General features: G+C 40.7%; 1 protein-coding gene across 2 annotated transcripts in view; it reads right to left on the bottom strand.

Annotated features, from left to right (window-relative positions):
• The window catches only part of LOC140575227 (protein unc-13 homolog C-like), a 237443-nt gene that overhangs the window by 57811 nt on the left and 153147 nt on the right, over positions 1–26485 (bottom strand). The window contains exons 19-24 of one of the 2 annotated variants that reach the window (XM_072695457.1): positions 23291–23417; positions 17172–17268; positions 14537–14680; positions 12005–12082; positions 5628–5705; positions 4177–4203 (exon numbers count right to left, since the gene is read on the bottom strand). In XM_072695457.1, the coding sequence (XP_072551558.1) occupies positions 4177–4203; positions 5628–5705; positions 12005–12082; positions 14537–14680; positions 17172–17268; positions 23291–23417 (551 nt within the window). The remainder of the gene's footprint in view (positions 1–4176; positions 4204–5627; positions 5706–12004; positions 12083–14536; positions 14681–17171; positions 17269–23290; positions 23418–26485) is intronic. The other variant, XM_072695458.1, reaches the window with a different exon arrangement.

Genomic DNA, 26485 nt, shown 5'->3' with positions numbered 1-26485 from the left:
TATGTACTTGTTATATTCCGCTAATGATAATTATTATGTAATAAATATGTAATTGCTTATTTATGCATTAATGAAGCTACTGTTTGTGACATTTACTATTTATTCAGTGACAGAAATAATTAAAAGACAATAATTATTTGTTTTGTTTATATGTATACTTCATAATAGGGGTCCACTGAATGATTATCACTAATGGTTTAAAAGTATAAATTAACCCCATAAACATCCTATGGATCTCCGGTGGTCCAAAGAATACTCCCCCAGTTTGTACAGAAGTTCCATGAAGTGTTTTTATGCAACTAAGTAAACAATCATTATTTGTATTTGTATAATTTATGAATGACGAGTAGTAATTATTCATTTAATAAAGTGAGGATAAGGTTTCTACAATTCTGAATGATCGTTCATTATCTTTATGTCACCAGAAAATCGATTCAAATGGTAGTACAGAACAAAACCTCATATATCCAAAATAATAACTTTTAACTCTTAATACAATCCCACTTCTGACACTAACTTTGAGAATTTCCCCACTGCGGGACTAATAAAGGATTATCTTATCTTATTATCTTATCTTACAGGAAAAACAATATGCAAAGAAAAAGGTCTTTACTTGTAATGAAAGTTTATGTAACAAGATAATTATGGATCATTTCTGTTAAAGCTAATTTTCACTCCTTTACGTATGGAAACGAGTACGTCCATTTCAAGCGATGTAACCACCACTGCCCACATACTCCTGTGCATCCTTTTTAAAGATGATATGGCTGTTAAGCGATACGCCCACTAGAGGGCAGTTCAGCAGCAAAAGTTTCTGACAACAACAAGCGTAGCGACGGTGGAGGAGCTCATGATAAAGTACGTACTACAAAAAGACGGACGTAGTAGGGGGGTAAACGGCTGTAAACAGTGTAAAAATGTTCCGCTATAAGTTTCTTTTCTGCCAGGGTTTATTCTTCGGTGCGTCCATATGGAACTATTGGCTGCACTGCCAGCACGATTTCCAGTGGTCCTGCTCCACTCTGTCCGTATCTGTAAACTTTCAGAGAATGTGCACAAATGAGCACAAAATCCAGACAAAATGAACGCAGAGCAGGAACAACTGGCTCCGCCCATATCCGTATTTAATGTTGATCATATATACCCCTTTAGATAGTGCATAGGGAGTAACTGGAGTATTAAAATTCTGCTAATTAGAAACACAAACATGCAGAGTTTGTTTATGTGATGATATGGAGCTATTACATAATTATGAAAAGTTGTTAACAAACTAGTATTTGCATTCTCTTGTTCTGTTGAGCAATGACTATAAAGTGTGTTTCTAACTGTAACTGTGATTCTAGCAGATAATAATTAAGATGCTGTTAATTTAAGGCCTGTTTTTATAAATTGCTACCCAAAACCTCCAAAAAAGGAACTTTACCGGCACTCTACACTTTCAGTGTGACATTTCCAGAATGGCACAAATGTATTTTGGTTTCGCTACCTGTTATTATTGTCATTATTATTGTTATTATTATCATGTTATACCTGTTGCTACCTGTTATATCATTAGTGTAACAGTTACTGTTGAATAACACACAGTCTGAGGATAAGATGATTAAGGATAACACAAAAATGTGAGCGTTAAAAGGCCAAATTGAGAATAAACGTGCGACAGCATCTCCTCAATTTGTCCATGATGTTCAGGCTAAATGTAAAAGGCTGATTTATCAATCTTGCCAGCTCAGCTGTCCACTTCAGATCATATCTATTCTGAGACTTAATTGCTCACTGTTAAAAGAGGCAGATAAAATGGGCCAGGGAGTGAGGGACAGGGGCTGATTACAGACGGGTCGGGCAGAGCGAGAGAATATGAGAAAGTGAGAACAAGAGAGAGAGAGAAAGGGACAAAGAGAGAGAGAGAGAGAGAGAGAGAGAAAGAGAATTTGGTCCAGAAGGTGATCTTTTTTCTTTTTTTTGCGTGCCACTTTAAGCCCAATTAGCGCTCCAGTTCCCTGGAGACTCCTGAAGTGTGGGGGTCACCGCACCGCGAATTCCGAAACTTTTGACGCCCGCCATTAATTTTTTTCTCCCGGACAGTTTGGAATCTTTTATTTATAATTTGCCGATAACATGCCTCTGTAATTACCTTTTTCTCTTAGTTTGCTAATTGCTTCGGGGAACCAGCGCTGTTGGTGCACGCCGGAGTTATATTTGGAGGCATTTACGTCACGCAGAGAAGTTCAGCTTCCTCAGAAAGACAGACTTGCTAACAGCCAGCTGCTGTTCATTCGCAGTTTAGACTCTGTGTGTGGGGATGGAAGGGAAAGCTCGGTAGGTTGACGCTAGCAGGTCTTTAGGCCATCAAGAAACTCACTTCAGAAAAAAGAAAGATCTTTTTTTCCAGTCTATTAAACAGCATCCAACTACCATTATCACATATGAGTACCATCAGTCTGACAGCGTGAAGATTGGACATGCTATTATCTTTCTATTTGTATTAAATTGAAATTGGACTGCAAGTGGATTGTTGCTTTGATAGAGGTTTAATAGAAAATTTGAAGATGGCAGTTCTGTCAAAGAGGGCCATGTTAGACCCAAATCACCTACAGCATACTTCACTGGTTCAAAACACATTAGCGGGAACACTGATTATTATTTAGTAAGGCACAAATACACTCAATGAGCAGCTTCTTAGGAAAACTGTACACCTATTCATTCATGCAATTATCTAACCAGCCAATTCCGAGGCAGCAGTGCAATGCATGAAATCATGCTGTTTCGAGTCAGAAGTTAGCTAATGTTTATATCAATCTGCAGAATGAGGGGGGGGGGGGGGGGGGGGGATTTCGAGTGTGGCAGAACTGAACCAAATGAGCCTTTAGACCGTTGTCCCAATGTGGAACCAAGATGAGCCCCCAGTTTAACTCTTTGACAGTAATACAGGGGAACTGGCCAGTGGTGGCCTAATTCAGGCCGGGTACGCTAAGCTGCCACTGTTAGGCCTCTGAGTAAGGTCCTTCACCCTCTCTGCTCCAGGAGTGCAGTAGCATGGCTGACCCTGCAGTCTGACCCCAGTTTTCCAAACTGGAATATGCATAGAGAAGAAGGCACCTTATTCTTTTAGCATGAAAATAAGCTTCTCTAGGCCCCAATATGCATTTGCATGTTACAATTTCTGTAAAACATCTGCTGACCTCAGTTTAATGACAACAACTGACTAATTTAACACATCATACTTCTTCTAGACATTCCACACAACTGTACAGTGTGACAGATAAATATGAATGAAACCGAAACGCAGTCCATCAGTGTGCGCTGGAGGGTCATGGGGAGGGCAGGGATTATCCGCTGATCTGTATGTTTGCATGCCAGACTCGAGCAGGTGCAACACATGCTCCTTGATGTGGTGTTAGTGGCTGTTCGGGGGGGGGGCTAAAGGTGAGGTTGACTAGGGGTGAGGCTGAGAGGGAGCGTGCTGGTTGGATGGTTTAAACTGATCTGCTGGAATGAGCGAACCTGACCTCCACAGCTAGCACACAAAAACCTAGAGTCAACTCAAGCAGCAATCCTGCAACTCTGAAAGGAATAGTCTGGTGAAAAATGAAATTTCACAGTTTCCACCAGATCTTAAATGCAGTCGGCCAGCTGAGACATGTTGTGTCTGATAGGTGCTTCTTTAGTTTTAGCACAGGAGCTAAGAGGCTAATGTAGCTAATATCTCAACAACTAAACGGTGCTAACTGCGAGTTCAAAAGCGTGGCATGCAACCAAAAGTAGTTCTTCTATGTTGTTGTCATTCAGAAAACCATTTAATTATTTTTTTAAGAAAGCAGCGATGTGTGATAGCGTGAAGCCCAGGTAGTGGGTATAAAAAGGACAAAATTAGGGAGGAAAACGTTTGTTCTAGTGTACGTAAGCTTGCCTCACTTATTAGCTGCATAAGCCTCATGACTCCTGTAGAAAACTGAATGAACATATGTCGGCTGATGGGCCACATGTAGACGACTGTAGGGAGGAAACTGAGCATGTTTGACTTTTCACCAAACTATTCCCAGAAGTCAGAGCTGAGCAGGAACTCTAGATGTTGATTCTAGTTGATTCAGGATGACTGTAGTGAGCTGTAGAATATCTCCAGGCTAGCTGTGGAGCAGTGGCTTTAGGAGAGATGGAGTAATAGACCTATTCACACACCTTACAGAAGGCCACAACCCCCTCCTCCTGGTGCAAGAGCCCAGAAGAGATGGGGAGAGACAAAAAGAACAAGAAGAACAAGAAGACAGGGCACAAGACATTTTCACAATTAGAGAGAGAGAGAGAGAAAAGGGAATGAAAAATACAGAGTAAGAGAAAGAGCGCGAGAGAGGACCTACAGCAAACATGCACACTAATGTGAGATGTAACTGAAGAGTTCTTGTTTAATGGGGAAAGAAACATGTCACACGGAGAACATCTTACAAATGGGCTTACGGATGACCAAGCATTATCCACCAGGAGCTGAACTGGCGCTAGAGAGCAGCTATAGCTCAGAACTCAGAATACAGGGAGAAGGGCTGGGTAATACACGGTATGTACTGTATATATATATATATATATATATATACACACATTACTGGAACGTTGTACACTTTTGTCAAGGCCAAAAAACAGTGTATTATTTCAGAAAGAATTTCATATATATATATATCAAGATATAAAGATACATAGTATATATCATTAAATAAAATACCAAGATGCAGATTTTCTAGAAAAAGAAAACAAAACTGTTGATGAAAAACCATTTCCTGAATAGCTAAATGATCTACACATGTAAACAAGCCAATTAAACAAGCCAATTTCTTTTGAAATTAAGTTATATGCATATATACCTTAATAAACATTATCTGCAATACTTTATCAAAAAAACTAAATAAGCAACATTATTTTACAAGAAAATGCAAAATTATCTGCATTATTTCCAAAAAAAGCTACAATTTCTGCACCTCTTAAAAAGCTTAATTATCTGTATTTTGTCCTCAAACTATCTATTTTATATCTGCATTGATAAATATGTCAATTGTCTGTATTATTTCCTGAAATAAACAAAAGTACCTGCACTGAAGGAAGCCAAATTATCTGTATTATATCTTAAAAAAGGCTCATTTATCTGTATTATTTCTTGAAAAAAGCTAAATTGACTGTATTTTGTTAAAAAAGCTAAATTATCTGCACTATTTTCTGAAAACAGCAAATATATCTGCAGTGTTTCTTGAAAATAAAAATACATCTGTCTGCAACAAAATATTTTTATAGTATTGATAACACTCCTAACTGTGAAGACAAAGTGTAGGCCAAAACTGATCTAGTGAATAAAGGCAAGGCGCGGAACAGTCTCACAACTGACCCTCATTGTCCCATTTCTCATCTCCCAGTGGACCAAACCTCCAGTGGTCATCTTTAAACCCCACATTTGGTCAATGTTCTCAGTTGTAATACAGAAATAACACAAGCTTGAGGAACAAAACACTCTGTACGTCTAATCTGCAGGTTTATCAAGCGTGGCGAATCCTCAGTGCTGACCCTGAGGCTGTTGTGCTGCTATTTCAGCTATTCTTGCTCAGGGCTGCAATGGGCTCTAATGCTTTCAGTAACACCAGCGCACGTACCTGCTTTCCTCCCATCGACTCAAACATCTTCTCCAGCTGAACCCGAAGCTGCTGGATGTTGTTCAAGAGGATGCAGGGCTGTTGGGATAACAAAAAAAAAAAAAAAAAAACACAAACAAACATTTTAATAAATCATTTTAATGATTTATTGATTTCTGTTTTCTCTCCTTTTGCTCATATTCACAAATGGCTCCCAAGTTCACCATCGTTCAGCCGAGTCCAGCCGAGTGGGAGTGAACAGCTCATGCTACCATGTAAATTGATGTGTTTGTGTTTGTAGATGATGATGATGATGATGATGATGATTCCAGTTGCTCCTACCCATGTGAGCAGTCAAGCGTGCAGTTAGAGAGGAGCAGGTTTGTGTGAGCATTTCAGATTCAGGGAATAAGAAAGGCCTTCGTTACTCCCTCAACTTCCCAAAGCCAATCTCTAACTAACTCAGAAACAACCTTTAGTTCCTTTGGTTCCTTTTGTTCTATTAATCCATTTACATCAGTTCAAAAATGCTTGTTTTTGAAAAGATAATGATAAAGATATGGGACACTGTGCTTTTCAAATAAGTAAACGAATAATAATACCTGTGAGGCCTTTATTACATTAAAGCGGCTATTTACTTATTCTTTCTTTATATTTTGCTACTTGTGTTCTTCGCTGCATCATAAAATGATATTGTAAGATACCAAAACATCTTACATTTAGTCAATACATCTAATATTTCCCACTGAAAGATAACTCAGAATAATATTAGATTCTATAATCTTATATTATGAGATTATTATTAGGTGATTCTACTTTCTAATTTCTTCACATTTTAACTTGTGTATCTAGTGAAAGCACCGTGTAGTACTGGAAGATAAGCATTATCTATTGACAAAATTGACAAAATTAAATTGTCTGCATTATTTATTGGGAAAAGGCCAAATTGCCTGAATTATTTATTACAAACTGAAATTATCTGCAGTATTTCTTAGGAAATGTCTGTATCATTTCTTGAAATAAGCAAATTATCAGCATTATTTTCTGAAAAAAATAATAAATTGTTTGCATTCTTTTCAGAAATAACCTATCCTAATTATCTGCATTCATTGTTATAAAAAAAACAAAAAAACAAATGCAATAATATCTGAATTATTTATTTAAAAAGCCATAACTCAAATACTTGTGTTATATGAAAAAAGCAAACATTATACTTTTTTCATTTTCAACAAGTAACAAATAATCAATGGACATTATAATGAGATTAGTTTAGGGCAAAAAGTAAGACCACACCCACTTTTCCCCCCTCAAAAACTAATGAAAATACAAAGGTCAGAGGGTTTTGTCCGCTGTCTGTTGTTTATATAGACTTTATTCCCTGATAGTACTGAGAAAATCTGAGATTGTCAACTGACAGGCCTTGAGTGATTGATTGATTCATATGTCAACAGTCAGAAAACTTTTTAAGGTGTAATTGCAAAACAACCAAGTCAATGCCCATTAGAAACATTTCTGCCAAAGTGTACCCAAACTTCTGACAGGTAGTGTACGCCTGCTGACATTCAAGAGTCATTCTGAGAAATAATAATCAAGCCTGAGGATCATAGCAGCAACTACACATTAAGGGGGCAAATATGAGACGTATATGGAGTCATAATAATGTGTGGTTGGGGGGGGGTGCAGCTAATTAGCATTCACATGTATGTCCTCTACCCCCACATTACTCAAAAGGTCACATGCCAACTCTATGATAAATGAGACTCAGTGAGAACAAGATCAGGAGCCTACTTCAGCTCTAATGAAATCAATCAGTGACCAGTTGCTATATTGCTGGAATGCCCTGCACTGACCGAGCAATGTGAGTGGATGCCTGTAGATGACTGTAGGCCGTAGACCTCTGTTCCACCATATCTTGGTAAGTTCCCTGCTTTGACATGGTAACATGCCTCGACCACAGTGATCACCAAACCCAAGATGCGGATGGAGGAACCCTGAACGTAGACTGTCACTAATCTTATATCAGTACACAATGTCTGTAAACGTCAGTGTCCAAGCCAAAGAAATACTGAATCAGCAGAACAGACACTATATGGACAAAAGTATTGGGACAGCTGCTCATTCATTGCTTCTTCTGAAATCAGAGGTATTAAAAAAGAGTTAATTCTGCTTTTGTTGGAGTAACTGTCTCTACTGTACTAGATTGTGGCGCATTGCTGTGAGGATTTGATTGCATTCAGCCACAAGACTGTTAATAAAGTCAGGATGTTGGATGATTACCTCCCCAACTCATCCCAGACTCATCCCAAACTGGAATTGGATCACCATCATTCCAGAGGCATAGTGCCAACAGGTTGCAGTTTGTCTGCTCTAGAGAATGCTATTCTCTACAGGGACTAGACAAGCTGTGTATGTGAATGTATGTAATGGTTCTTCACACACTTTTTTTGAGGCACCTATATTTTTATTATAATTGTAATCTACTGTATTATTAAAAAGGGGTTTAAATAATGTGCTTAGGTGCTGCAAACATCTGCACAGGACTAAAGCTCCAATGATGTACTAACAGTGGTCTTAATTAAGCTTAAGACTTAGTGAACCGTGGGTTTGGAAGTGTCTGAGGCCTCGGTAAGCTTTCTTAAATTCTGTCTTTTGGTTAAAAAAGTATCTGTGTTTCACCACAGCCTCTTTTCATTTACATTTACATTTAAGGCATTTAGCAGACGCTCTTATCCAGAGCGACTTACAAAAGTTTGTAAGAATAACCTCAGCTAGTTTAAATAGACTAATAATTCAAAGATACCTCTAAGTTTAGGCACTACTAAACACAAGTCAGTAAGGTGACCACTCTGCTATTCGCGGAAGAGGAGGGTCTTCAGTCCAGGTTTGAAGACAGCGAGCGACTCTGCTGTTCGGACACCCAGGGGAAGCTCGTTCCACCACTTTGGTGCCAGGACAGAAAAAAGCCTGGACGCTTGTCTTTGTGGATTTTGAGGGATGGCGGGTTGAGCCAAGCCGTACTTGAAGGTAGGCCAGCATCAAGGTTTTGAATCTAATGCGGGAAGCAGCTACAGGATCTAATCAGGTTAAGCTTGACGTGGACAGTTTTCTGTATTTAGGTTGTAAGGGTCTTTCGGTTCAGTGAATATTCAGAGTGAATTGTGTTTATATTAATTTATCACAGCTCGGCCTGCCTGTAGGGTGAGTAGCAAGAAGTAAGCGCTCTACTTTTGGCTGAATGATTCCTAAACAGTAGGAAAGTAGATACAAACAATTTTCATTTGAAATGTGATGGATCCTCGTATGAAAAATGTTTTTAATCTTTGGGTTTTTTACATGTTTTATTCATAATATAAAATGTGAGTGGGACTGAGCAGCACAGCGCTATATGGTATGACAGAAATGCGGAGGAAGAGATTAGGCAGACGAGCTTTTGCTCAGAAATGAGCTGTCAGTCACGCAGAGAGAGAGAGATAAGCTCAAAAGGGCGGTTGGTGGTTTTGACATACAGCAGCCTGATGTGTGCCTTTAATTAACGTCGGTGCCTCCTTTCTCTCTCTCTGTCTCTCTCTCTCTCTCTGTCTCTCTTTCTCAGGCTGCTCACAACTAGTTAAAGTGTTAAAGTCTGTCCTCGCTGAGTCGCTTTCCTGACAGACCAGTACAGAGTGACGGGGTGGAGAATTCACAGAGACTCCACTTTCCTGCATCTAGCTGTGAGGAAAGGAATGGTTTTAAGGGGGTAGATGGATCAGTAGGTTCTGCAGTAGGGTTTTGGTGTCTGATGTTTGCCTCTTTGATGGCTGCTACTTTTTTGGGGTGTTTTAGGGGTGTAATGGTACATGAATTTGCTCCGAACCATTAAGGTGCAAAGGGGTCACGACTTGCACATGAAGAATACATGGTACATGCTATTAGGGTAAATATGGTAACTTCACAAGTGCGTGTGGCACCTGAAAACCGTTGGATTTGCATGGCATTGTGGGAACTCTAGTAGTGGTTTAATGGGCAACGCTATGGTAACTGTAGCAATAAATATGCTGCCATGTAGTAAAATGTCATCACCAAAGAAAATGGGGGCGACCACCAACACTGCCTCCATCAGATAAACAGCTTCTAAAAGCCTTCATTTTTCAGAAAGAGGAAAACTCAGTTTTACTCTCATTTCTGACCTGAAAACATCCACAGGAGTTTGTGTGCATTCTTCCACCCTGTGAGAAGATAACTGAACGCTGTGGGTCTGAAAGGATGTGAAACTGATCAAGAAGCTCTTCAGAATCAGACAAACTGAACACAGAAGATGCTGCTGCTCTCAGAATAGGACCTCTACATCACTGAATGTGTTTTGGAGGATGGCTTTGGATGGTGACAAGCAGAGGATGCTCCCGCTTTAAAGACTGAACTTTAAAAGGTGTGGAAAAACCTCCTGCAGAGGTTTACATTACATTTAGTCAAGGTTTCATTTCTCTCACTTTTTATTTATTGGCAGAAAAAAATATTATGTGATTGATTCTGTGAATCATTACTTCTTGAAATAAGCTAAATGATCTGCATTATTCCTTTAAATAAAACTATATAATTTTGACTATATAATTATTTTCCTGAAATAAACAACATTATTTTGGATATATCTTAAAATAAACAAATATTTGCATTAGATTGTGAAGTATTTCTATTATTTATTGCCTTTATTTCCATGAATAAACAAAGCTATATGCAAGTAATCATAAAATAAACTAAATTATCTGCATTAAATGAACTAAATGATCTACCTTATTTCCATAAATAAATACTATCTGCATTAGACTTTAATAGAGCAGAATAGAAGTACTTTGCTGATCCTGAAGGAAGTCACAGCACAGTACTGTATAGGAGCTTCTACCTCTTCTTAGCTACATTAGCCTCATAGCTCCAGAGTAAGACCAAACAAGCCAACACACCAAACCCCTCTCAGCCAAATGACTACATCTGGTATGAGGGGGAGAAATTAGATTAGTGGGCAGACTATAGCTGTACACTGACAGACAGGGCAGAAGCAGAGGACTGTGTGAGCTAACAGAGGATAGCGCTCTGGGTCTTCACGTGGGGACACATTCCCACAGACCAGGTCCTGACAACGGACAAAAACACCCCCCCCCCAGGACCCGGAACAATCGGGATTCAGCCATGACATCTCACTAAGGGCCGAAGGCCGGTCTCCATGGCAACGTGAGGGAGTGTGCTGCAACCGAACAGAACAGAAACAAGCGCCACCCTGAAAACAGAATTCCCAGCCGAAACCAAAACTCAGGATAAGGAGAAGCCAAAACCTGAGGCTAAAAAACCAGCAGCAGTGTTATTATCATCACCACTGTTGTTGTTGATGCTGGTGTTTTCTTTTGTTGTATCATTTAGTGAATGATGTGAGTTTTCTGCTGCTGTTTGAGCACTTCGGCATAAGCGGTGCGGGAGAGTAAAGCAGTGTGTTTTGCTAGGTTTTGTTTCTAAGTCAGAAAGAAATCATTACTTCTTGAAATAAGCCAAATGATCTGCATTATTCCTTTAAATAAAACTATATCATTTTGACTATATAATTATTTTCCTGAAATAAACAACATCATTTTGGATATATCTTAAAATAAACAAATATTTGCATTAGATTGTGAAGCATTTCTATTATTTATTGCCTTATTTCCATGAATAAAAAATGTATATGCATGTAATTATAAAATAAACTAAATTATCTGCATTAAATGAACTAAATGATCTACCTTATTTCCATAAATAAATACTATCTACTAACTCTTTAAATAAACAAAAGTATCAGCAATAGCTTATCATTATCGTTAAATCGTCATCATTAGCGTTAATCTGCATTATTCCTTGAAATATTGAGAATTACCTCAAAAAACAAACCTAAATGCATATTTTCCTAAATAAATACAATTATCTGCATTTTTTATAATATAAACAGACATATACAGACACAGGCATCATTTCCTGATATAAACAAAATTCTAATTGTTCCTTGAAATAAGCATATCTGCATACTTTTCTCAAATAAACAAAGTTATCTGCATCATTGCTTAAAATAAACAACAATTATTTGCATAATTTATTAAAATATGCCAAATTAATAATAACATATAAAAGTACTTAAATAAATGAGAAAAGATTAAATAAATTTTAAACAACTGAACGTAAATCCATGCCTAGATATTTGCTAAAGTAATAGATTAAAGATTTTTGGCAATATTGCATATTTAGTGTAATGATAATAACATCCTATACACAGGTTAATAGGAGGATATTTCAGGTAGTTTCACTTGTTAATTTATTTTTTGTGATGATCTGAAACAGGAGGACAGCAACTGCCCCTTCTATGTGTGGGCAGCAAAGTGGAGAACTGGAGGGTGTGAACTCACCACTTTCTCTTTGCTGAGATGGGTGCTGAAGTCTTTGGTGATGATGGCTGCATACTGCAGGAGGACTTTGTTGATGGTCTGAAATTACAAAAATGACCAAAGTGGTTTAATAATACAATTCCAGCACACACACAAACACACACACACACTTTCAAACAGTGTGTAAACGGTACCGACATTACTAATTAAACAACTTACACAGTTTATAAGATCAACAACAGTTCCAGCGGTACTAACTGCAGCTCTACATCTGACACTTTACTTTGTTTACACAAACAGACACAATCAAACACACACACACACACACACACACACTTCTCAAGATGCTTCTATTCATACATTTAAATTCATTATTCACTAAATGATGCATTTGTGCAGTTCACAGCATTAGCATCTGCTCCAACTCTTCATTTGCTCTTTGCTAATACTTACTCCACACACACTGATGTTTGAAGTGTATTTATATTCATTCATTTAAATTCATCATTCCCTAAAGCTTCATTAATTCAATTTTTTACCTACAAGCGTCGCACCTCTGACTGTGAGCCCAATTAACACCACTGGGAGCTGAATACACACCCATGAAAGCACAATAAACAACACTAAAATCCCAATAAACACCACTGTGAACCAATAAACACCACTGAAAGACCAAAAAACACCACAGTGAACCAGGAAACACAACTGAAAGCCCAATAAACACCAATGTGAACCAGGAAACACCTCTGAAAGCCCAATAAAACTACTGTTTACCAGTAAACACCATTAAAAGCCCATAAAACACCCATGAAAACCCAATAAACACCACTAAAAGCCCAATAAAACCACTGTTAACCAGTAAACGCCACTGAAAGCCCAATAAACACCACTGTCAACCAGTAAATACCACTGAAAGCCCAATAAAACCACTGAGAACCAGCAAATACCACTGAAAGCTCAATAAAACCACTGTTAACCCGTAAACACCATTGAAAGCCCGTAAAGCACCCATGAAAGCCCAATAAACACCACTGTGAACCAATAAACACCAGTGAAAGCCCAATAAAACCACTGTGAACAAGTAAACACAACTAAAAGCCCAATTAACACCACAGTTAACCAGTAAACACCACTGAAAGCCCAATAAACACCACTGTGAACCAGTAAACACCACTGAAAGCCAAACAAAAAACATTGTTACCCAGTAAACACCATTGAAAGCCCATAAAACACCCATTAAAGCCCAATAAACACCACTGATAACCAGTAAACACCACTAAAAGCCCCCCAAAAAACTCTGAAAACCAGTAAACACCACTGAAAGCCCAAAAAACACCACTGTGAACCAAAAAACACCACATAGACCAAAAAACACCACTGGGGAGCAATAAACACCACTGAGAGCCCGATAAACCCTTCTCTCTCTCTCTCTCTCTCTCTCTCTCTCTCTCTCACCTTCCATTTTTCTTTCTGTCCTCTTGTTTCTCTCTCTCACAGCTCATCTTACCTTAAAAGCATAAAACACAGTGCACACACTCCTGGAGCGTTCCCAGTGGTTGTATCAGGCCGTGAGTGTGTGTGTATGTGTGTGTGTGTGTGTGTGTGTGAGATGAGGAATTGCTTTGCCCTTTTCAATTCATTTGCATTCGCTGCGGACCATCTGTATAACAGTGTTCGATGGATGTGTTGGGATTATATACTCAACCGTGTGTGTGTGTGTGTGTGCATGCATGTATGTGTCAGCTGAGAAGAAAATGAAGTAATCTGGAAGTGTGTGTGGGTGTGTGTGTGGTGTAATCAGACATGGAGCACAGGGTTATATTTATGAGAACACGTAGAACACACCCTTCTGACAGTAAATGACATTCAGACACTGTGCTGGTAACCTTTTAGTTGTAACCACACACACACACACATGTACACACACATGCTTTCATACACAGGATTTATTGCCTGAGTGCCCTGTGCCATCTTCTGATTAATATCTCTTGCTCCTTTTCCTCTCTCTCTCTCTCTCTCTCTCTCTCTCTCTCTCTCTCTCTCTCTCTCTCTCTCACTGTTTCTGTTCTGTTTTATACATCTCTGATCTCCTGTGCTCTGCTGGAGCTTCCTGTAAAATGTTTTCTGTAAAATGCTAGTTACTCAGTGATGATCCCAAGGAATCATCATCAATCAATCCCAGGAACACTGTACCAACAGTTAAGCATGGTGGTGGTGGTGGCAAAGCTACGAGGCTAATGTAGTAGCTATGTAATGAAAACCTATACCCCAATTAGAATCACATGCCTCTAAATCATGACATGTGCCTCAAACCAAACTGCACCCAGACGCCTGAACTTTAGTCCATGCTTATAAAGAAATGTGTTATTCAGTGCCGGAAATCGCATAAGCAAGTCATATTACATGATTTAGGCAGCATTCAGTTAGCACCATGTTAATTTATAAAGCCTCCAATATGTGCTACATTAGCCTCATTGCTGTAAAGCTAAAGCACCAAACTTCAGACAGCAAACATGCTGAGCTTTTCCAGAAGCTGTAGGTCTGATTGCCCACCTTAGCAAATCTGCACATGAAGTGGGCGAGGGCTTGAGGGTTTGGACACTCCAACTTCTTAATGATCTCAAAACTCTGGTTCAGCTGCGTGAAGACGTCCACCACAGAGCAGGAGAACAGAGCGTGCTCAGACGTCTGCTGGAACTGTGGAGAGAGGGGGGGGGTTAATCAAGTTCTTAACTGCTTTTTTAACTTGCCAATGCCAAGATTTGTTTGACAGCACTCAGTAGATTGACCAACACACAGTACAATAGGAACGTCCAAGGAGCTCAGTGTAGATCTGAGAAGGATGATGGTAAATTTAAACAAGTCAGGAATGTCTCTGCAGCCATTTCTAACAAGCTGCAGATTCCAAGATCATCAGTTTATTCAACTGTTTGTACATTTAAGTTATTGGGAGGTGTGACCTCTTTGCCAAGGTCAGGAAGAAGACCCAAACGGTCACCCTTAGCAAGAAAGAAGCTTGTTTGGATGGTCAGGGACAACCCAAGAAACAGGCCTGTCATGAACTGGAAGCTGATGGAACTTTAGTGTAACTGTCCACAGTCAAGCAACATGGACATCGCCATGGACTAAGAGGCTGCCATCCAAGAAAGAAGTCCCTGCTCCAAAATGGACACCTTCAAGCTCAACTAAAGCCTTAAGGAGGAAGGTTGTATGCTCAGATGAGGCACATATGTTCAAAAGACTAAAGGTGAGGCCTTCAAAACCCAAGAACACTGTACCAGCTGTTAAGCATGGTAGTGGTAGCATCATGCTGTGGGGCTGTTTTGCTACCAGTGGACCTGGTACACAAAGTGGATGGAATAATGCAGAAGGACAGCGTCAGTACCATCATAAACCATCACCAAGGCGGTTGAAGCCTAGATACTATTGGGTACTGACCCTAACACATATCAGAGATAGTTGAGGAATGGAAAAAGCAGGCTAACATTAGGCCTTTGCAATGGCCTAAACCTACTGAAAATATGTGGGTGGCTTAAAAGTCAGGTCAGTGCCAGGAAATATCCAACTAGAATTCGTTCAGAAACTTGATGATGGCTACTAAGAACGTCCTGTTAAGGTGCAACTTACTTAAGGGGCAATTAAAGAAACATTAAGTGTATGTATGACCCTACAAGTAAACTTTTGATCCAGTTTTGATGTCAGAACCCCCACCAAGAATCGAACTGTCCAACCCGCCCACTAGCCTTTAGCCTATTAATGGGCTATATGGGCAATACCTGCTTTCTTCAGCTTACTTTCAACCATAAAAGGTATCCACACACCCCTGCTTGTTAAAGAAACCTCTGCAGGATAAATGACTGTGGAAAGAAAGTAAAAGGTTTCCTCCCCAAGCGCTGCTCTGTCATCTCCCTGTCCCGTTAATTCAAAGCCGACAACATTGAGACATCTGCAATTATAATTACTAATGTCACACAATCACGAAGCAGCTAATACAGAGAGCCGATATCAATTGCACCAAATGACTTTTCGTGCGCGCTGCAAATGTTGTGGGCTCGAAGCAATTAACATATGAATCCAATCAGGGCTCGAGGAGTGGAACGTGCGATAAATAAGCGCCTATAAGAGATGCTGGAGCTGTTAGGTAGCTCCAGAAGACAATAGCAGCCATACATATTCATGCAAATCTGTTACTTTATTAATCCTCATCAGTCTAATGTGCTTTGGATTACCAACTGCTCATCTGACGGACCGTTTTGCATGTAAACTCTGCATGCAATGCTCAAGTGCAGGTCACTTGTTGGACAATAAGATGAAATCAACAACACTGCTTTCAAGAGAGCTGGAAAATAAGGGGTCAAGCTCTGGCTAAATATGGAGGTGGGCTCATTAGAGGATTGATTCATATCCAAAATGTGCAATTTTAGATAACAAAAAATAAAGCCATTTGTGTAATGCTTCCTTTAACACCTACATGCTATAACAGACACTCACTAAGCATTTGGCATATTAGGAACTCTGTGGTTATCTGAGTTACTGTAGCCTTTCTCTCAGCTCTGACCAGTCAGATCTCTCTCATCAACAATGTGTTTCTGTCCACAGAACTGACCCTCACTGGATGTGTTTTCTTTATTACACCATTCTGAGCAAAGTCTAGAGACTTCTGTGCTGAAAATCCCAGAAGATCAGCAGTTCTAGAAATATGCAAACCACCAATTTACCACTTCACCACATGGACCAGTGGACCTGGTACACAAAGTGGATGGAATAATGAAGAAGGACTGTGTCAGTACCATCATAAACCATCACCAAGGCGGTTGAACCCTGGACACCATTGGGTACTGACCCTAACACATATCAGAGATAGCTGTGGAATGAAAAAAGCAGGCTAACATTCAAGAAATCGCGATGCCCAGGCCATTTCCCTTTTCTCTGACATTCTGATGGTTGATGTGACCATTACCTGAAGCTGCTGAGACAGGTCTACAAGATTTTAAGCACTGCACTGCTGCCACACAATTGGATGATTAGATAACTGCATGAAAAAATAGGTGTGTGCTCACCGTCACTCACTGTGTGTGTTTACTAAACGGGTGGTTTAAAGGCAGAGGGGAAATTCCATCTGTGTCCATTACAAATGGTGTCCTTGCTTTGTCTTATATAGAACTTTTTGGAAATTTGGTGGACTCACCCCATCTTTCTTGTCTCTCTCCAAAGCTCCATTGAGGAAATCCATGGCGACGTCTTCATTCTCATCCAACCACTGGATGACAAAAGGCTCAAACCACCTGCAAAGAGAGAGAGAAAGAGATTCAGACAGTTTTAGGCTTTTAACTCCTACATCACTGATCTGTACGCCACCAGGCTGCCACCAAACTCTGCCTATTGGAGAGGCTTTACACATAGCTTACCCAGAAGCCATTTTTTATGATGATTTTCTCTACCTGAGATGTTTGATCCTCCACCCTTCACAATTATCAAGCACCTGTCAGAAAGACTCCAGCGCTATATTCTAATTCAGTGGGCCACGTGCAACCAAGAAACGTCACATTAGAATTCCTTAACACGGATCTTGATGACTGCCAGCTGACAGGCTAGCGTCAGCCGAGTGATTCAGAGACAGAGGTCTAGTGCAAGTTAGAGTCTGTCTCTGCCGTCTTTCCCTCTCTTGGTCTCTGCTGGTGCTTTCTGGAATGAGTGAGGAAGCTTTTTCATGCCAACCAAACAAATGGCAACAAACAGCAACATAAACAGACGCTAGGATGGTATGTGCAGCCAGTGTGTGTGTGCATGTAAGTGTAAGTGTGTGTGTGTGTGTGTGTGTGTGTGTGTGTCTTATTAACTTGGTATATTTAGCTTGTTGGCCCATTTTATAGAATATTCCAAAGCCAACAGATGTCGGGATTCTGGGGTTTGTTTGTGTTTGATTTGAGAAAAAAAAGCGTTCACTCACTCTCAGCATGAAGAGATACACTAGATGTCTAAATGTTTGTGGACACCCCTTCTAATGAATGCATTCAGCTACTTTAAGTAAAGTTAAATGGTATGGCCAATAAAACAGGACTCACTGTAGCAGATAAACATGAACCTATTGGCGCCATGCCTAATGCCAAGCATGGACTAGAGGGGCATACAGCTCCCCCGCATTTTGCTGTGGTACTCTCTGAAATGGACTTTAGGGATAAGTTGGGGAGTTAGGGATGAGGTGGGATAGTGATCATCCAACATTCAGATCTTATTAACACTTATTAACACTTATTAAGTCCTCACAGCAATTAACGAAGAAGCTGTGAATGAGCAGGTGTCCCAATACTTTTGTCCATGTTGCATATAATACTGCTGTCCAATAAATTTTTATTTTTATTTTATTTTTTTTTTGGTTTAAATCCTGTAGCTGCTCTGCTACGCTGCTCATCATTCTGGATGGACCAATGGACCAATAGAAATGCTCTAAATTACTACTAGTAAACGCTTATTTCACATTGACTTCCATTCAGAGTTCAGAGCAGTTTTGTCTTCTCCTATGAAGTCACAATTTTGGAGATACATGTTTTTACCTGGACATTGACAATATACTTTATGTCTTATGCCACATTTTGGGCACCCTTGGCCTAATCGACCCGTGCAATATTGACAGTGACGAGTGGTAACACAGCCCCAAAGCATGACAGATCCACCCACATGCTTCACAGCTGGCAAGCTGTTTATTTCCCTAAATGTACCTTTGCTGACTGAGGTCAAATGAGTCCACAGCATTTGTAGCAACCACAAGCTAAAGCACTTGGACATCTTCTTTCAGCCTTTGTCTGCCTTGTTAGCATCAATTACTTTCCTTTTCAAATCTTTAGACAGGAGCCCATGGTTCCTGAGAGTTGGCACAAGGTTTGAAGAGACTTCTGATTCAGCTGACTGTTTCCAGTCACAGTTGGTGATTAGTTAAAAAAGACTGAGCCTCTGCAATGCCCAAACTTTGGTACAGACCTCACTGATCATTTAGATGAGAAAGAGAGAGAGAGAGAGAAAGAGAGAGAGAGGTGTGACAGATGTCCCAGTTGCAGCAATTGCATCGGGGTTGCCTAGTCCCTGTAAATTTATGGAAATTAAAAAAAATCAATAAATACAGTGGCGCTAGCTCTCACCATCCTGACATTGAATGACGGAAGTGAAAGAAGCTGTATGCTGTCTCTTATGTAGAATTTTATTACACCTTTTTCATTTTCTGCAGGCTGTTTCTCTTAGTGTTGTGGTGACACTGGCTGGATGTTTGTGTGTTCACTTTAATCGTGTTCCTCACAGTGCGTACACTCTGTTACTCAGCCGCTCAGCTACTTCTGTTTACTATCGTTCAACTTTTGCTTTAGCACTCCTTCAAATCCGTCAGCAGGCCAGTTAGTTACCCAGATAACTAAGTTAGCCAGCTTTTCAGCCATGGTTAAATCAGCAGGTCATGCTAATCTCACACTGACTCAGCTAAGTAAGTTAACCAGCTTTCCAGACATGTCTCCATCAGCAGGCCATGCCAATCTCAAAGTAACCTGAGATAAGTAAGTTAACCAGCTTTCCAGACATGTCTCCATCAGCAGGCCATGCCAATCTCAAAGTAACCTGAGATAAGTAAGTTAACCAGCTTTCCAGACATGTCTCCATCAGCAGGCCATGCCAATCTCAAAGTAACCTGAGATAAGTAAGTTAACCAGCTTTCCAGACATGTCTCCATCAGCAGGCCATGCCAATCTCAAAGTAACCTGAGATAAGTAAGTTAACCAGCTTTCCAGACATGTCTCCATCAGCAGGCCATGCCAATCTCAAAGTAACCTGAGATAAGTAAGTTAACCAGCTTTCCAGACATGTCTCCATCAGCAGGTCATGCCAATCTCAAAGTAACTGAGCTAAATAAGTTAGCTAGCTTTCCAGACATGTCTCCATCAGCAGGCCATGCCAATCTCAAAGTAACCTGAGATAAGTAAGTTAACCAGCTTTCCAGACATGTCTCCATCAGCAGGCCATGCTAATCTCAAAGTAACCTGAGATAAGTAAGTTAACCAGCTTTCCAGACATGTCTCCATCAGCAGGCCATGCCAATCTCAAAGTAACCTGAGATAAGTAAGTTAACCAGCTTTCCAGACATGTCTCCATCAGCAGGCCATGCCAATCTCAAAGTAACCTGAGCTAAGTAAGTTAGCCAGCTTTCCAGACATGTCTCCATCAGCAGGTCATGCCAATCTCAAAGTAACCTGAGATAAGTAAGTTAACCAGCTTTCCAGACATGTCTCCATCAGCAGGCCATGCCAATCTCAAAGTAACTGAGCTAAGTAAGTTAACCAGCTTTCCAGCCATGCTCTGTTATGAGGCCATGACAATCTTAAAGTTACTCAGCTAATTTAGCCAGTTTTCCAGCCATGTTTCCGTCAGCAGACCATGCTAATCTCAAACTTACTCTGCTAACTAAATTAGCCAGCTTTCCAGCCATGTTTCATACTATTGTTCTGCTCCTATACTGCTGAACTCTCGCTACAGTTCATTAGAGCAAAAATGTGGTCACTGTGGCCACTGACGCTGCCCAATTATCTCTCAGAGAAAGTGCACAAACAGCAGTTTAATAGCATCACAGTCACCCAGCACACTTTCTCTTTCTCTTTTACACACACAGCTAGGGTTGCTGCCAACAGATGCTCATATCGCCACATGCAGCATGCTCCTGTGGACCCTCCTGGCCTAAGGTATCAGGGGCTAAGGTCGTTCGCAGACTTGTAATGATGCCCAGGCTCTATTAGTTAAACTTATGTTGTGTGCAGTGTTGTAACTATGACAGAAACAGCAGCACGGCTGAAATAATGACTTCATAAATCCATAAATATGACCACTGAGTTTACGTATGATGACAGCAAGTCGTTTCTCATTAAAAGCCCTTCCCCGGCCATACGGTCCACTATAAATCAGGCCCGGAAAGGTCCCCATTAAAAATGACCTGCCTGATAAGCAAAGCATATTGTGCGGCAGTTAAAGGGAAAAGATTGACTGTTTGTGTGTGTGTGTGTGTGTGTGTGCGCAATGTGTGTGCGAGTGCGCAAGGCTGAAATTACACTGCTGTCAGCAAGGAGATAAAATAAATAAAGAAATAAAACGAACCAAAAATAAAATAAAATACTGGGGATTACGCTTTCATTAAACAAATGAAATGTGAGGACAACTGTAACCATGGGAAAGGTAGTCTGGATCTGAAAATAGAAAACATATATATATATATATATATATATATATATATATATATATATATATATATATATATATAAAAACAATGTTTTACAATCAGCAATTGCATTTTATGAGAAGAACACCTTTTCAACTGTAAAGCATGGGGGTGGATGTATCATGCTTTGGGGATGTGCTGCTAAAAGTGCATTTGCTATATCCTGGATGCAAATGTCATCCCATCTGTTAAAAGGCTGAGGCTTCCTAAACTTATGTAAACACTAAGAGCCTATGTAGGCATTTTACAACTGTATTAATATATTTACATCCCATGTGACCATTGGGAAGTGTCCCAATACTTTTCTCAATATAGTGTATGTATATAAATAAATATGTAATGCTTGTAAGCCAAACAGTCATATTGTTTTTTTAAGCTAAATTTGACGTTTCGCATTCTAGTTTAAACTACAAACTCACATTCACATTTCCAAAAGATCAGATGAAGAATTAGAGGATATAAAGGATCATCTACATTTTATTCCGTATTGCTGTCCTAATTTCTAACACTAACACTGCTTTTGAATTAATGCATGGGTGTGTGCATTTGGCCTTTAGTGTCCAGACAGGATCACGCTATCTTTAATCACTGGATTCTTGCTGCTGTATGTACGTTGCCTATTTTCCTAGTTTGTTTTATGGGAAGATGGGGCATGGTAGGAGATTAGTGTCCCAATACTTTTTTATCCATATAGCATATATGGAACCATATATTCCACCAAGTGTGAGTATGAGTGTGTTGCAGGCGTCTCTTCCTTTTACAGATATCACAATGTTACAATAAAGCCTGACATTCCATTTAGCGGTGATGTGCTAAGTGTCCAGCTCCATATCTTCCCCATCTGCTCCCCTCCTATCACACAATGTAAGAGCGCTCGCCATTGAGATTGATGTTAATAAATAGCATGGCTGTAGCGGCTCTCCACAGCCGTCTCTGCCGGGCAGGAAAATCAATTCTACAGAAGGTGTGTTTTGATTGACAGGTGTGTCTCTGCGCCCCTGAGACTCTGTCCCTACTGTCATCTGGCCCCTGCCACACTCATAACTCTCACTAATGGATTAGATGCCGCTTCCCTGCCAATGGCTGCCAGAGAAAGGGCAGCACACTCGCGCTAACGTAGCGACAGTATGTGATGGGTAATGGAGACGGGGTCTGCTTGTCTTCAGAGAGTGAAAGTGTGTGTGTGAGTGTGTGTGTGTGAGAGATACAGTGTAAGGAGAGTGAGTGTGTGTGTGTGGGAAGGAGAGAAAATTACAGCGTAGGAGAACACGGAAATTCATTTAAATATATTTCATGTGATAAAACCCATACTGATAAATGAATACATTTTATATGATCAATAAACCAGACTATCAACCTGTCTGAGGTCCACTCTTTCATGCTTGATATATGGTTAACCTTGGATATTGAAATATTCAAAAGTAATAAATCATTTTTTTATGAATTGGTCCACATCACGGCTTGAGATATGAGGAAGTGATGCAAGGCAACATCTAAAGTGCCTTACTGCCATGAAGGCTAATGTGATCTTACCTGCTAAGTCTCTATTTCCTCTTAATGACATTGAAGTATGAAAAGGGTCCATTCTGTGTTCTTTATGTTAGTCTTGTATAAAATAAAATAAGTTCTTAGAGCAGATACTGAATGAAAGTGTCAGTGGCCGGCCCTCGCTAACACAGCGGTAGAGATGCTGGACGAGGCTCACAGCCACCATGCAATGCCGTGATAGCGACGTCCGACAAGGCATGTGGCTGCCGTGCTAATGCCACACTAATGATCAGTGCCCTGAAGAGCACTGCAATGGAACAACTATTCTTGTACTTTATTAGATACAGACTCTGTAACTCCATTTTCTGTACTGGAAATATAAGGACTCTAAATCTTGCAGCACAAAGGGACAATAAGCAGATGCCTATGTCATTATTAAATGTTCCGCTAACAGTCAGCTAACTGTTGTGAGAAAACCAGGCTCGGCACGGTTTTATAAGCGTTCCACGCCAAACTTTGCCATTCAGCCCACCACAACTGAATCAAACTTCCCTGAACTAAAGGATACCTACAGAGAATACTCCGGTGGAGATCCCTTGAAGGCCGGCAAATCTTTCACATACTCGTTGTAGAACCATTTGACTTTGAAGTGCAGATTCATGTACTCCGTGCTCTTGCACAGGCGCTGTTTCTCGTGCTCTGTGAGGAGATAAACAGAAAACAGAAGAGGGAAACAGGGTTATTACGAGTCATGCGAGGAGACATGCACTACATTTTCATTTCAAAGTAGCTTCAGAAGTGTTAATAAGATCTCACAATGTCAAGCTCAACACTCACCAAGCCAAGTCATATGCAAACGTGTGGTGTTAGCATTTAGACCTGGCACCAACCAACAATTCATTACTTATTAAAGCAATCCTACTCATTTAAATGAATACACACATAGCTGCTGATCATCACCTCACACTGTACACTTGCTCTCGCTTTCACAAAGTCCAGATGCATCCAAAAATGCTGACTCTGTATGTTTCTCTAGACCGTTTACATTGTACGTCTTTAATTATGCAGAACTATGGAAAAGCCAGTGGAATTACCCTTTAACGACTGCCGAAGAAGACAAGACTGAAAGTGTGTGAGAGTGTGAGTATCTTTGGGCAGTCAGCCAGAGTGCTGTGGGGTGACACTCAACATCAGTTTTCATGACCAATAGATCTCACACGTCAGCAGGTGAAGATTTCCCATAATAACCTTAAAACACAGAGGCCTTTCAGAGCTGCGTCATGCACACCTTTAAATCTAGAAGCCAGACCGGCCTGCTAACCCCTCTGGGTATGTCACTGCTAACACCCCAGGTTTGTGGCTGCTAACCCGCAGACCCTGGGGTCTGGGCCTGTTCACGCCCCAGAGCTGGTGCAGCCACGGAGGGTCTAGTGTGACTCTGGCAGGCAAGGCTGTGATAAGCTGTGACAGGTCAGATAATGAAAGTAGGACTGGGTGAAGGTGGGAGGGGAGAGAGAGAGAGAAAGAGAGAGAGAAAGTAACACAGATAGTGAGAGAGAGAGAGAGTGAAAATGGAAAACTTAGAGAGACAGTGAGCGCTATAGACCCAGAGAGCGAGAGAGAGCCAAATTACAGAGAAAAAGAGAAAGAGAGAGAGTGAGGGGGAACAAACCAGAGAGACAGAATGAGCTAAAGACAGAAAGACAGTTTGCCTGGCAGACAGACAAACAAGACAGATGGTTAGATGGATGGATGGAGAGGTAGATGGACAGTTTGTCTGGCAGACAGACAACACAGATAGGAGAGACAGACAGATGGACAGAAGGACAGACAAGAGATATAGATAGATGGGTGGATGGATAAGTAGATAGACAGAGACACAACAGATAGATAGATAGATAGATAGATAGACAGACAGACAGACAGGATATATAAACAGATAGACAGATGTGTGTCATAAACTATTTTCCTTTAGTCTCTAGTTTCTTTAATCTAGATCTCGAGCTCTAGAGCTAATATTCATCTAAAACTGGGCCTGAAGTAGATCTCGGTTCATTAGCACTGAGTGAAGTGTACATTTGTCTCGTCCAGCTGGAGAACTGGAGGCTTTACATAATGTGCAGCGTTCCACGGTGGTGTGTGGAGAAAATATTAATAAAGCCTACTTATGAGACACGCCTGTGTGAATTATTAAAAACTAAACACTGACTAAACACTGCAGCTCCTCCTTATACCAAAGCCATTCATGTCAACAGGAGAGGCAAAGCGAAGTGCATGGAGTTCACAGATTTTATAAATGGGAAGTACATTTAACAGCATTGTAAAGGCTTTGTCCAATGACTGTCAACCAGTAGAGAACACCACCACCACAACAACCTACTGCAAACATCTACACTCCATGCTTCACCAATACAGCCTGAATGTCCCCTGCCAGAATGAGGTTTGATTTCCTACACACACTATCCACTAGCACTGTGTGGCTGGTTAATCTTGCATACCGGTTCTGCTCCTCTACAGTGCTAAGCACACCTCTGTTGGGTCACTGTGCTTGGAGTGGAGTGTGATGCGCTGTGACACCGTGCCACTTTGATCACTCGGCTCAGCGTGGAGGAGAAGCTCCAGCGTGGCATGTGTGGGAGGCGGCCACTGACGCCACAAAGCTACAAAGCTGTTACAGAGGCTAGATCAGGGGGAATGCCTACAGAGCCCTCTGCTCACTCACATTACCCGTAAACCCGGGCATTAATTATTTAAACCAACGGGCAGCCCCAGGTGAAACAGGCTGCAGTCCTGATGTCAATGGCCCATCAACAAAGCCAAGCGCCGCCACAAACTGTACCCCCTCTTGAGCAAATAGCATTTATTAAACTAAGTGTGCATCCATTGCTATGAGAAGCACTCAACCTAAGTCTCCACCCACGCAGGAAAGACTCTGCTGGGGACTGTTCATGTCCTGCCCTCATGCCACCATGTCCCCATGTCCCCACTACAGGAGAAGATGTGCCCAGAGTCAAGCCTTAAGAACTACATGGTAGCTTGGGTGGAGAGCAAGGCAGAGCAAAGCCTGTCCTGGCAATTATTACTGAAGAGGCAGCTCAGGGGGTGGTGCCACACCTCCAAGACTAATGGATTTATATGTTAAATATATTGGTTTGAAAACCAATAGCTGAGGTAATCCTAAACATGGAATCAAGCATGAATGGAGATTGTGATAGTCCCATAGTCTATTATTCATCACAAGAAGATTTCGAGACATGGTAATAACGTATAAAACAAATGAGCAAGACTTCCCGGCACTCCAGGTCTACTGTTAAACCCCTCAGCTTCATGCAAATTCTACATTCCCACAAGTCTTACGTCACGTGACGTGTTCGCTGTAAATCTGGGCCGACCAGGAGTTCTAGCAGTAAACATGACCCTGATGGCTGTTTTATGCCCAATTCCAATGGTTTACTGGAGAACTGAGCAAAGCAATGTGATTGTCATTCCGGTGGACAATACTGCTTGTGGTTCAGAGAAGTCAATGGACAATGGTGGACAATTGTGCAAGCATGGCAGACCAGGCAAACCACATCCACTGGTGTGTAGAAAGAATCATCTGGAGGCTGATTTCTACTCCCTTCACGTACGAAAATAAACCGTCACTGTCCACATACTTCTATGCGTCCTTTAGGTTTTCATGGATGTTAAGCCCTTCTATTACAACCTTTATTACTAGAGAAAAGCCCCACCAGTTTCTACTGAAGTCCCTGTAGTTACTGAATAAT

Source organism: Salminus brasiliensis, chromosome 13 (assembly GCF_030463535.1).
Source record: "Salminus brasiliensis chromosome 13, fSalBra1.hap2, whole genome shotgun sequence".
Lineage (NCBI taxonomy): Eukaryota > Metazoa > Chordata > Actinopteri > Characiformes > Bryconidae > Salminus > Salminus brasiliensis.
The sequence above is the reverse complement of the archived record's forward strand: the minus strand, read 5'-3'. Positions and strand labels throughout refer to the sequence as shown.